Raw genomic sequence first — 22,566 nt, 5'->3', positions numbered from 1 at the left:
AATACTTGAGCAGCATGCTTTTCCTCCTGTAAATGCCTAGTGACAGATTGCCCATTAGATCATGACAAAACTTAGTTTTAAGTGCAAAGCCTCAAGCAAAAAAAGATCTATTTGTGTAATTTCTTGTGGTTGGCACAAACTGGAGGAGCAGTCAGGTCTTAGTCTGCTTTTTGCTCCTCCTCGGTAAAGGAAGGCAAAAGAGAGTAAGAAAAATAGAAGCTATATTTCGATGTTGCACTAATAATAATGAATACAGAGACAACATTCTGTGGTCCTTTGAATCTGCTGTTACATAGAAAAATCAAAATATTGAAATGCAGAAAATGGACTATGAATCAAAAAATGTTCTGAGGTTTTAACTGGATCTTATGAGCTGCAGCAAGGATTATTTAATTAGTATGTAGATTGTACTTGCAGATTCAAATATGCTTGAGATACATACCTCAAAGAACTCCTGAAAATTGCATTATTTAATGCAATGTTCTGCTCTATAGCTTGTTTTCAGGTATTTTTAAGAGCTGTTTCAAAATTTAAAGGTCATTTTATACAGTCTTTCTTTATATTGTACCCTTTTCTGATTGTGAAATGTACATTTGACAGGCTTAGTTGCACTGGTTGCTGCTTTGCAGCATTCCTTTGACGATGTAGCTTACTTTGTCATTCCAGGAAACTACAAATTAATCAAACTTACTTGACATCAGGAATGCTTTTTGAAAAAAAAAAAATTTGAACAGAATTAGGGCTCTCAATCTCAATTAAAGCAGACATTTTGCGTACAATAACTTTTAACCATTTCTGTTCTGAAGCAGTGACAGCACATATCCCAGATCCCACACAAAGCTGCAGAACAGTTGCAGATGGCTGTTCCACCATACTTTCTCTTGGTCAGTTATCTCCCCATCTCCTTCTTTGCCCTACCCTCAACTGTTCATTCTTGCTAAGTTGTTTCTGTGCCTTCTCAGCTGTGTTGTTTTGGCTGCTTCTGTGGCTCCACATCCATGTCACAAAACAGACCATGATGACAGAGGATAAGCTGCAGTCTCCTGTCAGCTCAGAGCTTTTATTGGGAGGAGGAAACAAAGGGTGTTGAAAGCAAGGGCTCAGATGAGAATGATTTTCTGTTAGGGAGTCAGGCTTCTGATAGGCAGAATATCAGTGGCTGTAATATAGAATTTATACAGACCAAGGTTTAAGAAAAGCAGAAAAATATCTGTATTAGGAACATTCTCTCATAGAACTGGTCCCTGTTGAAACTGCAGGGCACTGTTTCTTTAACCTAGACTCTGTGCACTACTGGTGGCCACAGCACAGGGAAACCCACAGAAATCTGGTTTTCTTGGAGACAATTTCATCTCCATTCTATTCAGGGAAAGTAAAACGATTTTATAATCTAATACTTAATTAGTAGTACATGGTGACCAGGATGAGAATACTGCACAAAATCCCAAGGTTCATTAGGGAGCAGCCTGTTGTGGATTCAGTCAAGAGATCAGGTAAATTTTAAAGACAGCTTTGGTCTAGTTTGATTTCTCAGGAAGGAAAAAGGAATTATGTTATGGATTTAAGCAGAGACTGAGACTGAAGCTCTGGATTCACTAAAGCCATCAATACAATAGATAGCAAGCAAGGGAATGGATTCATCCCCTCAGCAGGGGACATCACAGTAAATTCATAGGACTGGGAGTTGAAAGAATGTTTTATAAGTTTTAGTTGCATTTTGAAAGGCTTTTTGAGGTCTTGGGCTGTGAGAGGGAATTGAGGTCTCTAAAATTCAGGATGAATAAAATGTTTGTGAGCTGTCTGGGATGTGTGGTGGGAAGGGTTTGTACAATAGGCCAACATCTGACATCAGACCTCTTATACATCTAGGGTTCATCGATGAGTGATTAACAGTTGGGCCTTTCCATAAAACTATGGGGGAAAATTCCCACATGCTCTTTCTGTGGGACATTAGATTTGAATGCAGATTATATGAAATCATATTTTATAAAATGACTGGTAACTTAAGACTTGTCTAAAGACTCTTTCTAACTAATTACACCCCTATCCCACCAATTTAGAAACTAATCCAGGAGGAGTGATTTGCCTTTACATAATCCTTAACAGAATTATAGAATTGTAACTAATGTTTTTGACCCATCAGTGGTTACCTACATGAAAATACTCTTAGCTGTAAACCAAATAAACCTCTTAAAGCCTCTTTGAGAAGGCATCTATGCAAAGCATTTTTCTGGATTTTTAATTTTCCATGGATCAGACAGCCCTTGGCGTATTGTTACTTTCACAATTTACCCATTGCTAACAGATTGCTTGCCCCTGACAGGAGAAAGTCCCATGATTATCAATGTTGCCACTTTGAAAGCCTTTTGGCCAGATTAATGGGGTCACGGCTGCAATATGTGCTGCCCGAGGGCTGGAGAGCTGCCTGGTGTTGAAGCAACAGGGCAAGGAGTCTGCTGCCTACAGAGGCTAAGTGCAAAGGAAAAGGGCAATGCCTGCATGGAAAGGCAAGAAGAAGGGGGACATTCAAGGACTTCACAGCACACAGCTGTCAAGGACCTCCTCAAGAAATAGCCCCTCCTCATGGCTGGTTAGCAAATAGAAAGGGGAAGCTTTAGTTTGTTCCTTATTGTAATCTCCATTATGTTACTAAACATACCTCAACTTCAGTAACCATGAATTGTGAAATGCAACCATGAGCATATATATATATATATATATACAGAAAAAACTAACAATACAAGCACCAAAATACAGTTTTTAGTCTGTCATTGCATCATAGGTGTTTATAAACTGAGGTTTTATTTTGTCACAAACTTAGCATCAATAATTTAACTGCATAGACACATTAATGCTTTACATTATGCATTACACTTTTCTAACCTTGATGTCTGCTTATATTTTTCAGCATTTTCCTGAGTATCAATATGTGTAGATAGATAGATAGATAGATAGATAGATAGATATCTGTGTATTATTTTTTCTGGTATAATGGAGGTAGACAAAGCCACATGGACATCTGTCAGTAGAGAAATATCAAAATATGTTCCTTTAATTGTGCTAGAAAAACAGTTTATCTGATGATACACTGAAAGTTCCTGTCTATAAGGCATGATTATTTAGCTTAGAGTATTTCAAAATACTCTCAGGAAACCAAGCCAAGCTTCTAGTTCTGCTTGGCAAATTTAATGCAAAATAATGCATAATTAACACTACTAGGTATGTTGCCTTTTTGTTTTCTGAGTATGCAGAATTTGGGCTTATGCTGATCTTGGCAACAAATAAGATTAAAAGAGGCCATCTAAACATTGCTTATCTCAAGTACCTGTATTCTTTCTTTCTCCTAGACTCCCATTTAATCTTCACTTATAATCTGCATGCCAAGCGTTGAGGGGGAAGGGCAGTAAAGCAGTTTTGTTTCTTCTGAACCAGTGTAAATTACCTCTTTCTTTCCACAGAGCATCCAGAGATGATGAAACACTTCAGCTGTGCTAGGAAAATGCCTGTTTCTTGGGTTTGGAGAATAAAAGCTAAGAACTTGCTACAGCAGAGTGAATTCTCTGCCTGCACATATTGCAGTCTGCATGAGTTTCCTCTGATGTTGCTGTGAATCCTGGGAATAATCAGTATTAGCCTGGTCTCTTGTGCAGCAGGATACAAATTATCCTTTCTGAGGTGGCAAAGGAGGGGTTGATCTTCTGGCAGTCAGAACATGATCTTTTGCTGAAAGCAGAAGCACAGTTCAGTTAAATTAACAGGGACTGCCCTTTGTCTGGGTGTGTGCACATTTAGGAGGGCTCAGTGGAAATCAATCGGCAGCAGTGACAGTGTTCTCTGGAAAAGGGGTGAATCAAATTAGCGAGTTTTCTTTTTCAGAACTTGTTCAGTGAGATCAAACATCATGCTTTGCTTTTGAAATGGACTGAAGGAAATCAACCTTGTTTCTTTGGTTGACCAAAGTCAGTATTTAGTTAGGGAAAGGACATTGTATTTACTCCTATTTTTGGAGTATTATTCATTCCACAGGACAAGTCAGAACAGATCTATCACTGAGGGTAAAGTTGAAGTTATGAGTTTCACTGCCTTTACCAGCTAGGAATTAAGATCAGAGTCTGGCTGTTTCACAACATAACTGACATCATGCCACAGCCAAATTCCCTACAGCAAGCCAACATTCAGCAGCTGGGAAAGAAGTGGGGGGAATGGGGAGTAAAGGGAAGTGGTGTGACATGGTGGCCTAGATTCCTAAATTAGAATGGGCTAGGGAAGGAGACAAAATTATTCTGTGCCTTTCCAGTGTGTGGACAAGAACTTGAGGCCTGAGAAGATGAGAATTACTGTTTTGTACACAATTTAAAACAGTTAAAAATGTAACCAGAATGGTCCTCAGCAGCATTTATTAGAAGGCACATGTACAGACATCAGGAGCACATCAGGGACATCTGCCTGGGATATACAGAGGGCTCACTGGGTGGATGAGAATGGACAGGCCAAAAAGCCCCCACGCCTTGGTCACTCTTGTCACAGCACAGATAGAAACTGCAAAAGGCTCTGGCAGAAGGCAGAGGTGAAGGTCAGTCCCTCCCCATGCCAGAGCCAGCTCTCTGACCCACTAACCAGCTTTAGCTGGCACACTGCTGTGCCCTTTCCCTTGCACAGCCAGGAGAGGGAAGCAGGGGCTGCCCACAAGTCACAAAATGTTTGGAAATGTGTTGAGGCGAACTCTCCGTGTGTGGAGACACGAGGCTTGACATGTGCCTCAGCCTGCACTGACCTTGCTGTAAGGCCACCAGCTGGCTCATGCCAAGGAGGCAGAGCCTCCCTCGTACCTGCTTACCCTCTCCAATTCAGCTTTCTAGCCCAGCTAACTGTTCACTTCTGTCTTTCTGAAGTTAGCTAATAGTGTTGGCTAAGCCTAAAATGAGAGAAGTGGAGGAGAAGGAAGGGAAGACAGGGAGCATACAAACATGGAAGCAGAGGAGGAAGGAGCAGAGCAATCGAGAGCAGGACAACGGACAAAAGGGATGAAATACAAAGTAACAGGAAGTGAAAAGTCCTTCATCTTCCAGCAGAGCAGAGCTGGGAAAGATGTCAGAACTCCTGTACAATTTCTGATATGAATTTTATACTGTTTTTCTCACTGGAAAACATCGCTGAAGTAAAAGGGAAGCCCTCCAAATAAAAGTATTATTCAAGCAGAACAATTCACTGGTTTCGAAAACCAATTCACCAGCACATTTGAAAAGCGAATACAATGATTTGCAGCAGTTGAAGATCTGGACCTGGCAGTTATTTTTAAATGCTAATACCAGTAGATAGAGACTGTGACCAATTCCCACCTTGTCACCCAGCCCAGAGCACTGAGAGGCACATCCAGTCTTTCCTTGGATGGGGACTCAACCACCTCCCTGGGCAGCCCATTCCAGTGCCTGAGCACCCTTTCCATGACAAAATTCCTCCTGATGTCCAACCTGACCCTCCCCCAGCACAGCTTGAGTAAAGATAGCACCAGCCTGAGAGGCAGAGAGTGTGCCTCAGACTGACCTGCAGAACAGACCTTGGCAGGCCAGACAGAAAATGTTTGAGATAAAGAAATAATAAACAACCTTGAGAACTTGAACCGAAGACTTCTCGACTCCTTCTTCAGCTGCTGGGTTGTGGAAAAGAGACTTTTAACAGAGACACACCTCGGGATCTTCCCAATCACACCGACCAGACCAGACCAGACCAGAGGAGATCCTGAGACCTCCCCTCCTACCTCAGGTCCCCTCTGCCACATGCCAGGGAATGACTTTCCCCAGGTCACATAAGCCCTAAGGAAGCTTTTCCATGCTGAGGCCACGGGTGGTTTGCTGTTCAGCAGCTTTAAGTAGGCAAACACAGAGGGAAACAGGGGACAAAAGTTGTTTTCTGGCACTGCAGCTCCTCCACCCAGTCCACTGTGCACTGATGCTCATATGAGCACAGCCAAGGGTGGCAGAGAGCTGGCATTGGCTGCCTAGGTTGATACTGTTGCCCAAAAGCTCACTAGAATTTTTTGCTTTTCAAGGCAAAAGTGCATGAGGTCCTTTGGGCAGCTTTCTGTGGCACTTGGGAAGTCCCTGTCTGTTGAGGACTCCCCATGTGTGGAGACACGAGTCCCCTTTGTGCTGGCATTTTGTGGTTCTGTCAGCCAGCTTGTGCTTTGGTTTAACCATCTGCAAGATGCAATGTGCTTTGTACAACTTCCTTCCCTTCTCCAGCTGGAAGGAGAAAAACCTAGGAATTTCAAATCCCTGATATGTAAAGAATAAAGAGAACTAGGACTGTTCTAACAAAGGCCTATATTTATGCACAGTCCGTATGTTTACATCCCACCCACACACTCTGTTGACAATATCTTCACCTATGTTCAGATCCATAATCTCGTCTCAAGAATTTCTTAATGCATTTTCAAATGTTAAGAAGGTGCTAATGCAAGCCAAGTGGCTTACTGGTCTCTCTGTACACAAACAATCATTTCCTTTTATTACAAATGTTAGTTTCATACTTTTCTCACGAGCTTCCACCTCTCAGGGGTAGTGAATGAAGGACCAGCTGTTTCTCTGCAGAATGAGAACCTCCATAAAGAGATGAATAGAAAATAATCATGTACATTTCCTGGCTAATGGATTGCTATGTGCAAGACAAGATTCAAATGTATCACAACTCTTGGGAAATATTCTGCCAGAGAACGTGTACATATGTACATATCTATATCTAGAATAATTCCCTAAATATTATTGGTCTTAGAGTTGGGAAGACAAACAGTCTATAGGGCAATTAGAGGTTTGAAGTCTTTTCTTAGGTCAAGGCCAAAAGTAATTAATAAAAAACAAGGTTGCAAGTCAGCACTGGGCATGGTCATTGCTGTATCTCATTAGCAGGATCTGCACGGGATCTTTTGCAAGAAACTGTTGCAACATGCATACCAGGCCACAAAGTTATGAAACAAAAATAAAGTGAAAATATTTTTTAAAAAATGGGCCATGTTCCTGTGAAACATAATTTGGACCATGTTCATGTGAAATAGTTCTAGGCTATTTGTTCCATGCAAGAATTTTGAAATTATGAAGAGTAAAGGCAGTGGCTTTTGGTATCAGACCTGAGAAGCAAATTTTAAATCTCAGGATTTTTCTGTTTGGCTTTGAGTGGGAAGAACACAGCTCACACCAAGGAATTCAAGATATGAAAATTCTTTGCTTCTCCTACCTGAACCAGTTACACTGGTTTCCAGCCACCCTTGCATATGAAAATGTGCTGAGTGCACATTTATTTTTCCAATAAATTGACAAAGCAAGCCTCTGGTACCAGCACTCAGTCACTGTTGTCAGTCCTTTAGCATGAGGTGGAAGCTCTTGGTGATCAGTGAGGGTGTTATATGCACTATAATTAAGCAGACCCTGGCCAGTAGTGCCCCTTGTAAGGTGTTCTCTGCCTGCTGTCACAGCCTGTTCTTGAGAGACATGTGTTTGCAAACAAGCTGGCCAAAGGCAAATGTGCTCTGTGTGGTTTTTTTAGTTAACACATCCTTTGGATTATCTTTTCTAAATTTGCCTTATCGTGTTTCTCCCTCCCACATCACCCAGAGGAAGAAAGGGCTGGCAGCAGAATTAGCATTTCAACACCCGCAATTTTTAGGGCATGGAATGCACCTAGGTCTGAAAACCTCCTTTATATTTTAAGGTTCAGTCACAGTCACAAAATTGTTTGCACAAGTAAACTACAAGCCAGGTATAGCACACTAAGTACTAAAGACAAAGCAACCAGAGAAAGTAGTTCCAATACAGCTTCCAAACTGAAGATCCCTGTTTTGTAAGAGCATACAGCTTGAAACAGGACCAGTAAAGAGATTTTTTCAAAAGCTAGGCCTACAACCCCCATGCTTCAGCCACAGAGAGCACAGGGCTCTGTCTCTACATAATGACATAGTGTTGGGTCCTAGCAAAAGGTATGTGAAATGGATGCTTGATTTTTTATTTTCTTTTCCTTTGGAAAAGATCATGGTAAAAACCTCTGGAAAACCCCAGAGGTTGCTTTGTCTATCTAATTTTAGGTTTTGTATTGCCCTTTTCATACAGATCTTCACAGCTGATGAAGATCTTTGCCCAGACTGGAGTCTGTTAGTCCACAGTCACAACTGCAAGTCAAAGAAAAGACCTCTTAGCTTAGTTCAAAGGGTTATGCTGCAAAGTTTGGAATCTACACTAAAACTGCTCAAACTGTCATCATCTAATGTATCAGACATGTACAAAACAATTTTTGAGCTCATACTCTCAAGTTTCTTCAGCTTTACTGTACACAAAAATAATGACTGAGAAACAGTCACCAGAACCTTAACCTGAACTCCCAAATCCATACTCAAATGTTAGAAGATCAGGCCCAAGAGAAAAACAGGTCAGCAGCTTTTACTAAAACAATCTCTAGCCAAAGTAACCTGAGAGTAGTGAACCTGAGACCTTTGCAAGCTTTGCAAACTTTGCAAGCTTTGGGCCATAAGACATGCAAAGAGAAAAAAATCCCCACCAAGTGCCTGAGTCTTTGTTGGTCCATATAATTTGAACAGAGCTGGAAGCCAATAATGGAACAGGAAGGATGCTTGTGCCAAGTGTAGTTTCTCTGTGAGGTTTACAATAGAGTGTAGAGAGAGGATTTCAGTTGATGTTGCAAACAGACTAAAAACCATTGGCAGGATGATTTCAATGTCCTTTCTTTGTCCCTGCTCCCCAGTGTACAGCCCTGCCGGTGGTGAAAGTGCACGTGGGGCCTTGGCACCAGGGATGTAATGAATTCCTTGTCCAGGTTATGGTCTGTATTTGTCCTCAGCTTACCTCCCTCTGTAACTCAACACTTCTCCACTCCTGCCCTGTGGTTCTTCATGCATTTTAAAGAGGAAAATCTGTTTAACAGTCTCCTGGCTACTTATCCAGTAGAATTTATCTTATTTTATCCAGCCCTGGTAGGATGATCCCATAAAAGGAGTAGAATTAAAATTTGTTATTGATTATAATTTCTGTGAGAAATTAGCATTTTCAGAGGAACATAAGCAGCAGTTACCTGAATAACAAAGACAGCAGAGCTCATATTCTTTCTCCCCTGCATGCACTGAAACAAGAGGAGTAAACTTGCAGCATCCCACATAAGAGATCTCAAAGGGAGTGTCAAAGGGGTTTTGCTTTTTGGATTCTCTTAGGCAGAGGAGAGCAAGGCTTTCTATCATGAGCCAAGGCTGCCTTACTCACTAAAGGCACCTAAACTTTGCCAACAAATGTTTTGTGTTTCTGCAGAAAATTTTCACAGCAGAGCATTCCCAGAAAGGTGTTAGGCAGAAATGAGGCTTTGATATTTTTAGATTAGATAGATGATCACTTGACAAGGACACACACACATGACAGACTGCACTGGCAAGTGTCCTGGGCTCCAGAAGTTCTAGCAGGTGCTTTGTTATCCTTCTGGAGAAGTTCTAGGCTGTAGATCTGGCTTATCTCTCAGGAAATCAGACTTCCTCTCCAACTTTGAAACTAGACTTGCTGAGTGATGCTGGGCCAACTTCATTACTGTATCCCTTTCCACCTCCCCCATGAAAAAGGCCATTGTGATACATCAATCTCTTTTAAAATGCATTTGCTGTTTCCAAGCAGGGCTTAGCAGTAACTTCTTGAACCTCTTTCTCTGTCTGATGACAGAAATTGTTGTCAAGATTTACACAGCTGGCCAAGATCTCAGACCTGATACTTCGTTACCTGTCCAGTACTGCTTGACACTTCCTGCTAGTGCTCCATCCCATATGGCTCCTTTTCCCATAAATTATGTGCCTTCAGCTACCTGCAGGTATTTAAATGGTACTTTTCTTCTAAGGAGTTAAAGGCACCTTACAAGTGCACTATCAGTTTCTCTCTTTTTGCATGAAAGGTTTTATTTAGTCCACGTCTTAGGAAAATGGCATGCCTGTATCATAATTAACATAGCTGCTAAATGGAAAGCATGAAGGGTGGTTAAATGACAAACAGAAGGTATGTCTGTTGAGTTTATGTGCCAGACATTGGGTTGGGTCAGTGTCTGATTACAGAAGTTTGCAAGCTGCATGCAAGTTTCCTGGTAGATTTTAACCCCACTGAAATACATTTGATTTTCCTCGTGAGGCCTTTTAGGCCTTATTTCATATTCCTGGAATTATGGGAAAATTATTATGGCCTTGATTCAGTAAAAGATTTAAGATGTGTATGCAACACAGATTGCAGCATATAGTACATGGAGTGATACTTGATAAAAACACGACTTGATACTTGTCAACAAGATTTAATATAAACTATGAACCTGATCAAAAACTTGATATAAACCTCAAAACTTCATCTTGTACAATCGCAGTAGGGTTGGTAGTACTTGTGACAAGGTTGTATCACCTTTTTGGATAGAATCCATCCTGTCATTATGCACCTCAGCTTAAATTTTTTTTGTTTGCTGCCTTTTTTTTTCTTGCAAGAGATATTATTTGCTAAGCTAGAGATGATGTAGTAGAGAAACTGCACTATCTGTTAGAAGCAGCCCAAGAAGACACAGATACTGAAAAAGGCTGGGCATGTGTGGGACACTAGTGTTGCAAACAAATTTGGTATTGTGTACTGAGGGAATTGCAATACATTTAAAAACATTGCCTCGTGAGGCCTTTTAGGCCTTATTTCATATTCCTGGAATTATGGGAAAATTATTATGGCCTTGATTCAGTAAAAGATTTAAGATGTGTATGCAACACAGATTGCAGCATATAGTACATGGAGTGATACTTGATAAAAACACGACTTGATACTTGTCAACAAGATTTAATATAAACTATGAACCTGATCAAAAACTTGATATAAACTTGATATAAATCTCAAAACTTCATCTTGTACAATCGCAATAGGTTGGTAGTACTTGTGACAAGGTTGTATCACCTTTTTGGATAGAATCCATCCTGTCATTATGCACCTCAGCTTAAATTTTTTTTTGTTTGCTGCCTTTTTTTTTCTTGCAAGAGATATTATTTGCTAAGCTAGAGATGATGTAGTAGAGAAATTGCACTATCTGTTAGAAGCAGCCCAAGAAGACACAGATACTGAAAAAGGCTGGGCATGTGTGGGACACTAGTGTTGCAAGCAAATTTGGTATTGTGTACTGAGGGAATTGCAATACATTTAAAAACATTGATATAAATTGAGATAGGGAAGGACCTGGATTTACCAGTTTATCACAGTACAAGTAATCAGAATCTGTGATTCAGCTTCCCTAGCAAGGACTGTGTAGAGGTCTAGAGAAGCTCCATCTGAAGTATCAGTTGCTTTACTGGTTGGGGGCATTTGTAGCACCTGTGTCAAGAGAGGAAGCCAGAGGAACTCCGCTCCCTGAGTGTCACAGAATGGGGGATAAAGGAAATAAAACTCAGCATTCTTTCCATTGTCATTGTTATACAGGAGGTACTAATGTCAAAGGACCCAAATTAGAGGAGCAAATAGTTATGAACTGGCCATTTTATAGGAGAAATAGGACTCCTCCTGACTGTTCGGGAAAGGTGGTTTAGGAACAGCTTTCTAGTGACAGTTTAGGGATTAAAAAAAACATTTTCAAACAGAGTTGATGTCTACCAGCAAAATTGAGTTTAGCCCTGAAAAACTGATTGATGTGATAATGTTCTGAAAATCCCCTGCTTGCCTACCATTTAATTGGTTCTGTGAGACTTCTGTAAATGTCCAGAAATGTCCCTCTCTGAACACCTTGGTGTCCATTTTCCAAAACATGGATTAAGAAATGGTACTCTCCCACACTTATGGTCTGAGTAAATGGCATGAGGGCACACATGAAGTGAATACAAAATACAGCACAGCTGGGCCTTTCCTTTAGAAGAGAATAGAAAAGTTACAGGAGTCACAATCACATTTTTATGAAAGAAGGCTCTTCTAGAAAGTGTGAGATCTGGTTTCATCTCTCTTTTCAGCTTCTTCCTTCCCTGTGAACTGAAAGGGTTTCAATTCTTTTTCATAAATAATGGGAAGCACATTTAAGACAGGAAGGATTGGGATTAGGACACTCCCTGCTCTGCTCACTGAAATGGTGAATGGATGAAGCTGAATGGCCCAACAAGACAGAAGTGTCTGGAGAGTTACTTAGAAGAGAGAAAACTGGAAATATGGCCTAGTGCTTGTGGTGCTCACTTAAGAGGCAGAATTATGGCTTCAAATCCACTAAAAAAGAGCTTGAATTCTCCTCTCTTCATGGCAGTGCTTTCTATAAATAAAAGGTCTCACAACATAACCTCTCCTAGATGCACTTGGAAAGCACGGACTCGGACTCTTCCGAGATGTTAAAACATCCCATTGTTATGATGCAATGCTGCATGCAGGTAGCTAAAGAGTATTTCTGCAGTCCTGAGTGAGGTAATTAAATCTTGAAGGATTTCAGAGGGGCTGTTCTCTGTTTTATTTTCATAGTCGAGCCCTGGGTAGCTCCCTGCTGGGCCGTGCGGCTTTGGAAGCGCGGGGGGCGAGCCGCGCCCCTCTGGACGGCTTCGCTCGGGGCGGGGACTGGGAGCCAGGCGGGGCTTGGGTACCGACGGAGGCTGCCCGAAGCAAGGGGTCCGAGAGGCCTGAAGGGACCGACGGGTCTGCAGGGACCGGAGCGCGGATCGCACCGCGGGAGCGCGCCCTACCCAGGGCGGAGGCGTGAGGAGGCGGGGCATGATTTGCATCTGCCCTCTAGTTGGCCGGGGGCGCCTTGTACCATCGAGCAGCGGCTCGGGATTGGCTGCGGCGCGGCCGGCGGCGGGGGCGCGGCCGCCGTGTAACGCGAGGGGCGGCTGCGCCGAGCGCGCTCAGTTGCTGGGCAGCGGCCACCGCCACCGGAGTGCTCTGTCCCCGCCGGCCTCAGCGCGTGTCCCGCCGGCGACCATGCTGGACCGCGAGGGCGGCTGGAGCGTGTCCTTCGCCGGCTGCGGCTTCCTAGGCGTCTACCACATTGGCGCCGCCACCTGCCTGCAGGAGCGCGCCCCGCATGTCATCCGCGACGCGCGGCACATCTACGGCGCCTCCGCCGGGGCGCTCGCCGGCGCCGTCCTCGTCGGGGGCGGCTCTCTGGGTCAGCGGCGGGGCCGGGACGAGGCGGGCGGCAGGGAAGGGGCAGGTGTGGCGGGCAGGCCCCGGAGTGGCGCGGGAAGGCGGGCGCGGCCCTGGGGAGCGCTCCGGCCGCGGGGTTCGCCGGGCCGGCTTGGGCTGGGCCGGGCCGGGCCAGGCCGGCTCCGATTCTCTGCTTCTCTTCACCTCTAAAATGTGTGCCCGTCGGTGGAATTAAATCCCAGCGAGGTCCGTGGCGCAGGGAATGGTGCTGGTGATTCCCGGTCCGATTCGCGCACTTGGGCAGCCGAAAGGTCGGAGTTCCTCCCGTGCGTATCCCCCTGAGGGGGTGCTCTCACCGCCGCTGTCCAAAGTCCAGGAATTACCTGGGAGAGCGGGAGGCAGCCGAGCACTAGCACCCTTCAGAGCAAGTCGGCCAGCCCCGTCATCAGCTGTAAACAAAGTGTTTGCCCTTCGTTGGGAACTAGAGCATCTCCCTGCACGTGGAGTGCCGGGTAGCTTTGCCTTTCTTCCTCCAAAGCTGCTCCTTTCTGGGGTAAGGCTAGGAGAGTTAAGGTCAAGGCTTAGGTTAGCTTTAACGTGCTTTTCCTCTCTAATCTGGGCACGGTGTATGTTGCAAAGGTCGCTTAGGTGTATGGTTAGAAACAGTAGATTGATTGAAATCACTGATTTTAATTGTCATTTAAACGATAGAGTTAATTTGGTGTTGTATTTATGCCGGCTTAAAGATGTTAGTTTGAAACAGAATATAGTGTGCTTTGTGAAATACACACCTATTTTCTACGAAAAATACCCCTTACTTTTACCTACTTAGGGCTCATGAATATACATTTTTCTAATAAACTTGATAAAAGCTATCAAAATATCAAGGTGCTTAGGAAAAGCAACAGGATTGCATTTTAAAAAACTGTATGAAATACCTGAAAATCTGAAAATTGTTTTTCTAAACTAAAAGAATCCACTGAGTAAGCTTGTCTAGTTCATGACTCTATACTGATTGTTTTTGCTAGCAGCAACCTTGACTGGTTTAGAACTAGAGAATTTTGTAAGTTCAGATTTCGTCTTAGAAGACGAGGAGAACAGTGAGTACCTCTTTTGAATTTGGAGAGGTTTGTGGGTTTTGCTTTTAAATTTCTGAGGAAAAAATCCACTGACAAAAACAAGCCGAAGTTCTCTGTAAGTACAGGAAGCAATGCTTGTCCCTGCTGCTTTAGCTCCTGAGCTCTAGCACATAAGCTTAATTTCTTCAAAGCTTTAGCAGTAAACTTGTGCTGCTTAATTTAATTTTGCTGTAATGTCTGAACATGACGCACTTGAGTTATTATGAGCCTGCTATCAGCTTTTAAAACAAATCATATTTTTCCCCAATAGCTGGTATTTTTAGAACATACCCAGTTTTAAGTCTTAAGTGGTTGTAAATTATTTGAGAAGGAAGCTGTCTTGAATATTTGAAGCACTCTTAAGCGCAGCAAATATATTGTTTATTTGGCAGCATAAGTTAATAACAGCTTTTAAATGGTTTAGCACTTTAATAATTAAGAGTTGTAGATTTTAAACTATTACCTCTTCCAATTATTACCAATCTCATATGCCAACTGAGATTTTTGATTTTGTCTAGCTAATAGAATATGTGTGTGGTCACTGTCCAAGGCAGCAGATTCCATGGGCAGGTGTGTTTCTACTGGGGGGGAAAAATCAAACAAAGGCATCACTTGCAAGATAATGCAAAACAACCCGCATTCTAAAATCTGTGAATTGCTGTAAATTGACAAAACTAATAAGGTACTCCCATGCTAATTCTCTGAGTTTCTAGCTGCCATGTTTTGTGAGCTTGTGTGAAAGCAGAGGATGGTAAATAAGCTGTAAAGAAACTCCATTTTACAGTGATAATAGGATATACTTTGTGAGTTTGTATCATATGCCTCTCTTACTCTGATATACTTTAATGTGCAGTATTTGTGGTTCCTACAGCTGGAGGTGTTAGGAAGTCCTATGTTTTTTTATCACAGTTGCATTTTCCTGTGGGTAGACAGAGTCCAGCTCTTCCCAGAGGTGAGAGGAAAGATGAGAGGCAGCAGGCATAAGCTGGAACTTGGTAAATTCAGATGAGGTATAAGGAAAAGACAGTTGCTGTGAGAGTGGTAAAATAATAGAATAGCTTCCCAGAGAGGTTGTGGGATCTCTATACTTGGAGATGTTTGGGGTTTGCCAGGACCGAGCCCTGGGCTGATCTGTGTGCCAGTGTGCACAAAACAGGGTTTGCAAATCTGTGAGCAGGGGTTGTGGCTGAAATCAAAGAGCTTATTTCATTTCTTACAGCCTTGCAGTCAGATGTTTTAAGTGAAGGGTTTTCTCTTTGACTCAGATTACATGCTGGATAGGTGATGCATCTGTAGAACTTCAAATGTGGATAAATACAATCATTAGCCATTGAATGGAGAAGAAAAGTGTACTTTTATAGACTGACAAAGAGGTTTCTCTCACTAAATTTGTGGGAGGTTGGGAAGCTTAGCCATGAGTGTTGTTTTGAGGATGAAGTGCATTCCAGGCTATTCCAAACTGGAATGTTAAAGTTGCACTCCTTGGGTGTCCTGGAGATTGCTGTGATCATCAATTCCAGTGAGGCACTTAGAGAGAGCAGGTTTAGTGCAGGCTGCAAATACAATGTCAGCTTTTACTCAGTGAAACAAATGAATAGTTAACAAGCAATTAACAATAGGAATGCAGAACTATAACAGAAAACAGTTCACATCTATTAGGAATATTTATTTCTTTAGCTCTCTTGTGTTTCAAAAATAAAACAGATGGACCAAGACCTGCCTAAAATCCCAGTTTGACTTGAGCTCTAGCCCTTAGTCCCTTTTGGAGAAGTTCCTGTTTTGGAATACACCACCCTAACAGGTAACTGTATTTTAGTCCCGTTGGAAAGGAAAGGAGAAGGGAAAGAAGTTGGACTACTTTGAAGTCTGTTGAATTATTAACAAAAAGCTTTGTAAATTTTGAGTGTTTTAATATCACATACTGTTAGATAAGACTTCTCCTGTTTTTGTTGTGGGGTTTTTTTTTTTTTCCCTTGATTTGGAGCCCTTCCAGGGTTTTAAAATAGGTTACAATAAACAAAATATGTCAGCTTTTTTTTTTGTCTTTTTTTTCCTATGAACTACTTTGAGCATAGAAATTATTGTATGTGGAGACAATGGGTAACTGCTAAATCAAATTGCATGTATTTGTTTGCTTTTGGTTTGTATTTTAGAAAAAGCAAGCGACTTGCTTGGTGCATAAGCTTTCAAAACTACTTATTTTGGAAATGGTAATTATTGCATATGCTCCAAGACTGCTCTTCCTGGCCAGAGTTCTGGTAGTTTAGTATCTCAGGCTCCTGCAACACAGCTATTTTTAGAAAGTTTAGAAGATTGAGCATTGCTAAATAAAAAAAAGGAAGTTGGTAATGAGTATCTGGATGCAGGGAAAATTAGAACTGCTAGAACTGCCTAATTCTGCTTTTGGAAGTAACTTTGTCACTGGTCAGAATGTGACTTGTGCAATTTTTTTATTTGCGTGTAAAATGTGTTTTACTAAGATAAACATATATTTGACCATGAACAGTGAGCTGTGTCTAAATTGTTTTCTGTCTTCTGGGGTGGGGTTGGTGTCAGGCTATCTGTGTCAGTGGATTTGTGGCCCAAGATTTTCCCTCTGTGAGGATGGAATGAAACAATTGAAGTGGTAAAAACAAAGTGTGTCTGATGCCTCAGATTTTGTAGAGATGGAAGAGATGCTCTTTTGGTTATAGACTCTTGGATGGGAATAATGAGTGCTTAGTTATTGCTATTTGAGGGGGGAATAACATTGTAGAAATGTAGTATTTTTGGAAATTAATCTGAGCTCAAAAGCTTAAGCAGAATTGTTGCCAGTGCAGTGCTCACATTTAACCTGATAAATTGAATTTTATCTATTCTAGCAAGTTCAAGTATGTAAGTTCCGAAAATATTTTTAGACACCTGTCACTCAGGTTGATAAGGTGTTACTTTGACCTTCCCCCCCGCTCTTCTACCAAACTGACAAGCAATTTCCTCAAAGCTTGTCCTGGGGAAATGTGACATTCTAAATATATTCTAAGTTCAAACAAACCATTGCAGATGGATGAGCTGGTCTTCCTCCTGTGACTAAACGTTGAGAGGATTTTAGTGTTCTTCAGGGATGGTCCTGTATTCTGTAGTGGTTTGAAGTTCCCAGACGTTGATTTAATTGGAGAAAAGATTATTATGTGTCTGTTACTTTAAAAATGCACCTACCTGGCATTCCTACCAGATCACACTTCATGTGCCCTTTAGTATGTTTATGTATCAATGAGGAAAAATGGTGCCCTGAAACCTTAAATTTGGTTCATCTTTTTCTTTTTTTTTTTTTTTTTTTTTTCCCTCAAAAAATGTGTTTCTGGAATGATTAATTCCTAATAGTTTAATCTTCACCAAGAGATCTTTTTGAAAGTTTAAATTGATTTTTTTGTCTCTCAGAAAACTCCTAAACTCCTTAACCATGTTGGACATTTACTTAATCTGTTAAAAAGCTCTTGCATTTTCATTCTAGCACTAAGATAAGTTGGAGCTCTAGATATGCTTTATTAGTCCAAATGTGGGTTGTGTTTCTGCTGTTAAATGCAGTGCATTTTCTTTCCAGCTCAGGCTTGTGCAGATGTTCTGGCATTAGCCAAAGAAGCTAGAAAGCGAAATCTGGGTCCTCTTCATCCTTCCTTTAATGTGATAAAGATAATAAGAGATGGGCTGATGAGAAATCTTCCAGAAAACACGCACCAGTTGTCATCGGGCAGACTGTGTATTTCGCTAACCAGAGTATCAGATGGCAAGAATGCCTTGATATCTAATTTTGACTCTAAAGAAGAAGTTATACAGGTATGTTTCTTTTTGGCAACTTTTAGAAACTTCTGTAATCCTAGGTCCCTTTAACATTACCTGATGGGTTTCTGCTTTGAGCATTTCAGGTGTTGTTACTCTGACAGTGTTTTTAAGAGGAATTCAAGCTTTTTTTGCACCAGATTCATGTACTGCTTTGCACAGTCAATGTGTTTGTGAACTGTTTTAGGGAGGAGGTGCAAGGGATCAGTCATAAAAAAAGAAAAATGCCTTAAAAGTGCAGTGGATCTAAAGAAACTATAGCCTTAGTGAATAAAAATTTATTTTATAAAGATAAATGTTTATGTCAGTAATGGAACAGTTAACGTTTAATTTTTATGGTCTCATTTTCTTACAGGCTTTAATCTGTAGTTCATTTGTCCCTATTTATTGTGGTCTCATTCCACCATCATTTAGAGGTGTGGTAAGTCTCTATTGTTAAGATCTAAAAATAGTTCTAGCTATTCTGAAAATATTAAGAATGCATGTGGGGCTTTCTGTTATCCTACTGTAAAGTAAATAACTTCATTATAGCTTCTAGTACTGTAGCTGTAACAACTTTCCAAAAAAAGACCTGAACACTGAATATGTGGAAGATATTATGTGTATTTTAACACACACATATTGTCTCTCTGTCCCTCCTCTGCCCCCTAAAATTCATTAATAAAATAAAAAGATATAAGATAACGAGTATGTAACCTGTGGATAAATATTTATTGAAGGAAGTGATGCTTTTTCACCTGCACAAATATACAGGAAGAGTCACCTATAATTTTTTAAAAAAAATCTTGTAATATAGTTTGTTGTATGTCTTCATGTTCTGCCTGTAGGGAGACCTGCCTTACAATTGGAATAAAAGTTCTGTGTTCAGTTAGGTGCAAACAAAGCTTTTTAATGACTTCTGGCATTTGTATTCAGTGTAAGAAAGCTTACTTTTTAGAGGTAAAATATCAGTATATTAGTATGTTCTGTTGCTTCCCAGGAACTGGTGGTTACAAAGCCTCTTAATACTTCATGCTATACTGGGCTCTCTAAAATCCCCTGTTTAAGAGACAGAAACTGCAGGATAGTTAGCATGGTTTGTTGTAGGTGTTATAATTACAGGTCTGGAAGCAGATCTGCATTTCAAATCAAGGCAGTGACATCAGTGGCTTTTTGTTATCCTGTTCTATTCACTTGCATTTGCGTTCTCTCCAATTCTGGTGCTCCTTGCACAAGGAGAAGGGAAGGAAGAAAGAAAACTTTAAATGTGTTTTATTACACGCTGTTCTCAAGGGAATTTGCAAGTATTGAAAGGTGAAGAATAGATGTGAAATGTTTTGGTTGGGTTTTTTTTTTTGTCTTGGACTGTATAGGGATTTTCTTTATCTGTACTTCTAAACCTTGCATGTCTCCTTAAACTCTTCTAGATTAAAGGTGTTATGAAAACAGGACGTTGGAATAAATCCAAGGTTTAGGTGAATCCAGGCTAATCTTGCTGTTCAGTTCTTGTCACCAGACAACAATGTTATTTTAAAAGGCTTATTAGTTCAGAGTACAAAAATATACAAGGGATGCTTTATTTGGCCATTTTGAGGAAAGGAAGGTACAATTCTATTATTTTAATATTTGGAATTATTTTGAGATGGTTTTAATGCTTAGGACGCATTTTTTGATGTAACTTGGTAAGAATACCACAGTTGCATATGCTTGGCATGACTCCTATAGGCTTAAGCACAACAGAATGTCAAAAATGTAAACTTTGGGGCATCTTGCTGTTTATGGCTTAGCATTCCTGCCTATATACCGTAAACCAAAGGCCTAAGGATAACGTTTAAGAGGTGTATCAAACTGCCAATTCAATAGCTTTTGGTTGTGGTGGCTTTTGTTTGTTTTTTTTTTTTTTTTTTTTACTCCTTTCAAACACAGCAGTGGTTTTAGATTTAAAAAATGACTTGGCGAAACAGCTGAGCAGATACTCCGAATCATGAAAATCATTTAGATCAGTAGAGCAGTGACTCAGATATGTACTTCTACCTTTGAATAATTTAATGAGAAGGGTCCTCTTTTGCCAGACCTGTTGTATTTTATTTATGTCACAAAGGACTTGGGGATTTCACTTGTACTTTAGTGATTGCATTACACATGTAAAGTTTGGTAGGAGCAGCATTCTGCTGGGTCTAGACGGTGTCCTGGGAAGCTGACAGGCCATGAGCTGCCCTCTTCCTAATTCCTAATGTATTTCTCAGAAATTCCTGATGTGTTTCTCAGAATGGTCAGGGCCTGAGTATCAGGGCAGCTGAAACTGATAATCCAGGTTGATCCTGCTCGAATCACTGCTCTGTTACATTTATGTTTGGCAAGGACCTACAGTTTAGGTTTGCTGCCCTTTTAGGAAGGAGGAAAATGCAGCCTCTGAACCAGCAAAGCTGGTGGTATGGGAGCAAACCAGTTCCCTGTGGCTCACTGGAAAACTGACTGCTGCTAGTGAGTGGAGGGGCTGTCTGTAGCCAGTGCAGCTGCTGCACTAGACAGTAGTTACCCCAAAACAGAGCACTTTGGGGCTTGGATCTTAAAATGTCTGAGGTGGTGATTCATTAAAACTACAGAAGTGGGTGATTCAGTGTGAAGGAGACAAAAGCATAACCTGGAACTTGCCCACAAAGCACAACAGATGTCTGTGACTTGGCAAAGTTTCTGAAGCACTGTCCATTTTTACTCACACTTTCGTTATGTACAAATCTTTTTTGATGCTTTTCTATCAAATTCTAATTATGAAGAGTACTTTTAAGTTAGAATGGTTTAGTATCTTGGAACTTGAACTTTGAAGCGTGGAGCTGCTTTTCTCTGCGCATTGTGTAGGATTATCATCTTTAAAAAACATACTGAAAAATCCCAAAGGGAATGTGCTTGCGCTGCCTATGGAATTGTAGGTAGGAATGTTTATTGGCTTTAGAGAACAGATCATGCCACTCAAAATATTTCGCTTGGGAGCACCAGGCATAAGCTACAGCCTTAAGTGCTGTTTCATTCTTGGGTGGGGCACTCTGCTGGTCAGACATTGTCAGCCCTTGAGATGTGTTGTTTCCACTCCTTTTTGTAGCGCTATGTGGACGGAGGAATCAGTGACAACTTGCCTCACTATGAGTGTAAGAACACCATCACAGTGTCCCCTTTCGCTGGGGAGTGTGACATCTGTCCCAAGGGCAAGTCAGCCAACTTCCATGAGATGAACGTGACCAACACCAGCATTCAGTTCAGCCTGGGCAACCTTTATCGCTTAACACAGGCGCTCTTTCCACCTGAACCCCAGGTCAGCCCCTGCCTTCCTTTGCTTCATCTCTCCACGTGAAAGCTTTTCCAGAAAGTTGCAGTGTCTTAGCTTTACATCCAGTCGCACAAACTTCTCTGTGGATGTATCTTGTTTCTATTTTTTCATGTTTTGTCTATGTCCTCCTTGGTTTTAGTCTCTTTTGGGCTAAAAATGCATATCCTGCTACTGGCTTTCAGTATTTATTTGGGAATTGTCACAGGATTCTGTCATAAAATCAACCCTGGGAAATTAACAACTGTCAGTTTGTAGTCCTTTCATGTTTACCTGCTAAGAAATTAGAAGTTCTAAAGTTTCGTGGTTTTGTAAAGGTCTTAATTAATACTTGTCACAGGCAAGTTGCCTTTAAACTTTGCTCATTGCTGTTGGTTGCAGAACTGAAGAGGGAAATGCTCTTGAATTGCTGTTGTTAAAATTGGAAAAATAAAACAATAAAACCAGACCTTTTCAACTGGCTTGGGATATAGTACAGCAAAGAAACAATTTTTCTCACTACTGCAGATATATTTAAACTGAGGGCTTTTTGACCATTTCAAGACAAATTCTAAATTCTATTTATGCAGGCTTTTTTTCTTTCTTTCTTTTATTAGTATCCTTGTGTAAGTGAGTTGGTATTGCATCTGGTAAAAGATATTTTCATAGCAAAGATAAGTCTGAGCCTGAGCATCAGAATTGCACGGCTGATTTTTCAAAGCTTTGGGAAGTGAGAAGCACTGGGAGGGAAGGAGGGGAATTGACACACTCCAAACAACCTGTTTCATTGCTGCTAGCAGCTTCTGAACAGCTAATCAAGGAAACAAGAGGAGAGGGAAGTCTTCCAAACTGTTTGAATGCCATCATTCCGTGCATCATTAACAAGTGAAATTTAAGTTAATGTCCATGATCACGGATGCATCATCGCAGTAGCCATATTAACCTGAATCTGCTGTATTCCAGCAATTGTTAAGGTGGCTTTTTTTCTTACAGTAGTGGAAGTTGGAGGAAAGTGGCTCTTTATTCTGCAGACTGTTGATCTGAAGTTGAAATTTCTTTTTATTTGTCTGACTCATTTCCTCTATATTTGCAGGTACTCGGAGAGATCTGTGAGCAGGGATATTTGGATGCTCTTAAATTCTTGAGGGAGAATGGTATGTTAAACTTTCAGATAATTATTGCTTATTTGGTTGTAACCAAAGTTTAAAAAGCAAACAAAAAAACCCCAGATCAAAACAAACAAAAAGAT

At 41.1% G+C, this 22,566-nt stretch overlaps 1 protein-coding gene across 2 annotated transcripts in view; it reads left to right on the top strand.

The window, feature by feature from the left end:
• The first annotated feature begins 12,880 nt into the window (after positions 1-12,880).
• The window catches only part of LOC121351902 (patatin-like phospholipase domain-containing protein 2), a 17,068-nt gene continuing 7,382 nt past the window's right edge, over positions 12,881-22,566 (top strand). The window contains exons 1-5 of one of the 2 annotated variants that reach the window (XM_041464340.1): positions 12,881-13,125; positions 17,802-18,034; positions 18,393-18,458; positions 21,117-21,326; positions 22,411-22,471. In XM_041464340.1, coding sequence (XP_041320274.1) covers positions 12,939-13,125; positions 17,802-18,034; positions 18,393-18,458; positions 21,117-21,326; positions 22,411-22,471 — 757 coding nt within the window. In that variant the 5' untranslated portion in view covers positions 12,881-12,938. Of the gene's footprint in view, positions 13,126-15,919; positions 16,023-17,801; positions 18,035-18,392; positions 18,459-21,116; positions 21,327-22,410; positions 22,472-22,566 lie in introns of those variants that run through there. The other variant, XM_041464341.1, reaches the window with a different exon arrangement.

Source organism: Pyrgilauda ruficollis, unplaced genomic scaffold, assembly GCF_017590135.1.
Source record: "Pyrgilauda ruficollis isolate IOZ18807 unplaced genomic scaffold, ASM1759013v1 scaffold179, whole genome shotgun sequence".
Lineage (NCBI taxonomy): Eukaryota > Metazoa > Chordata > Aves > Passeriformes > Passeridae > Pyrgilauda > Pyrgilauda ruficollis.
This window is presented reverse-complemented; position numbering and strand designations above follow the sequence as displayed.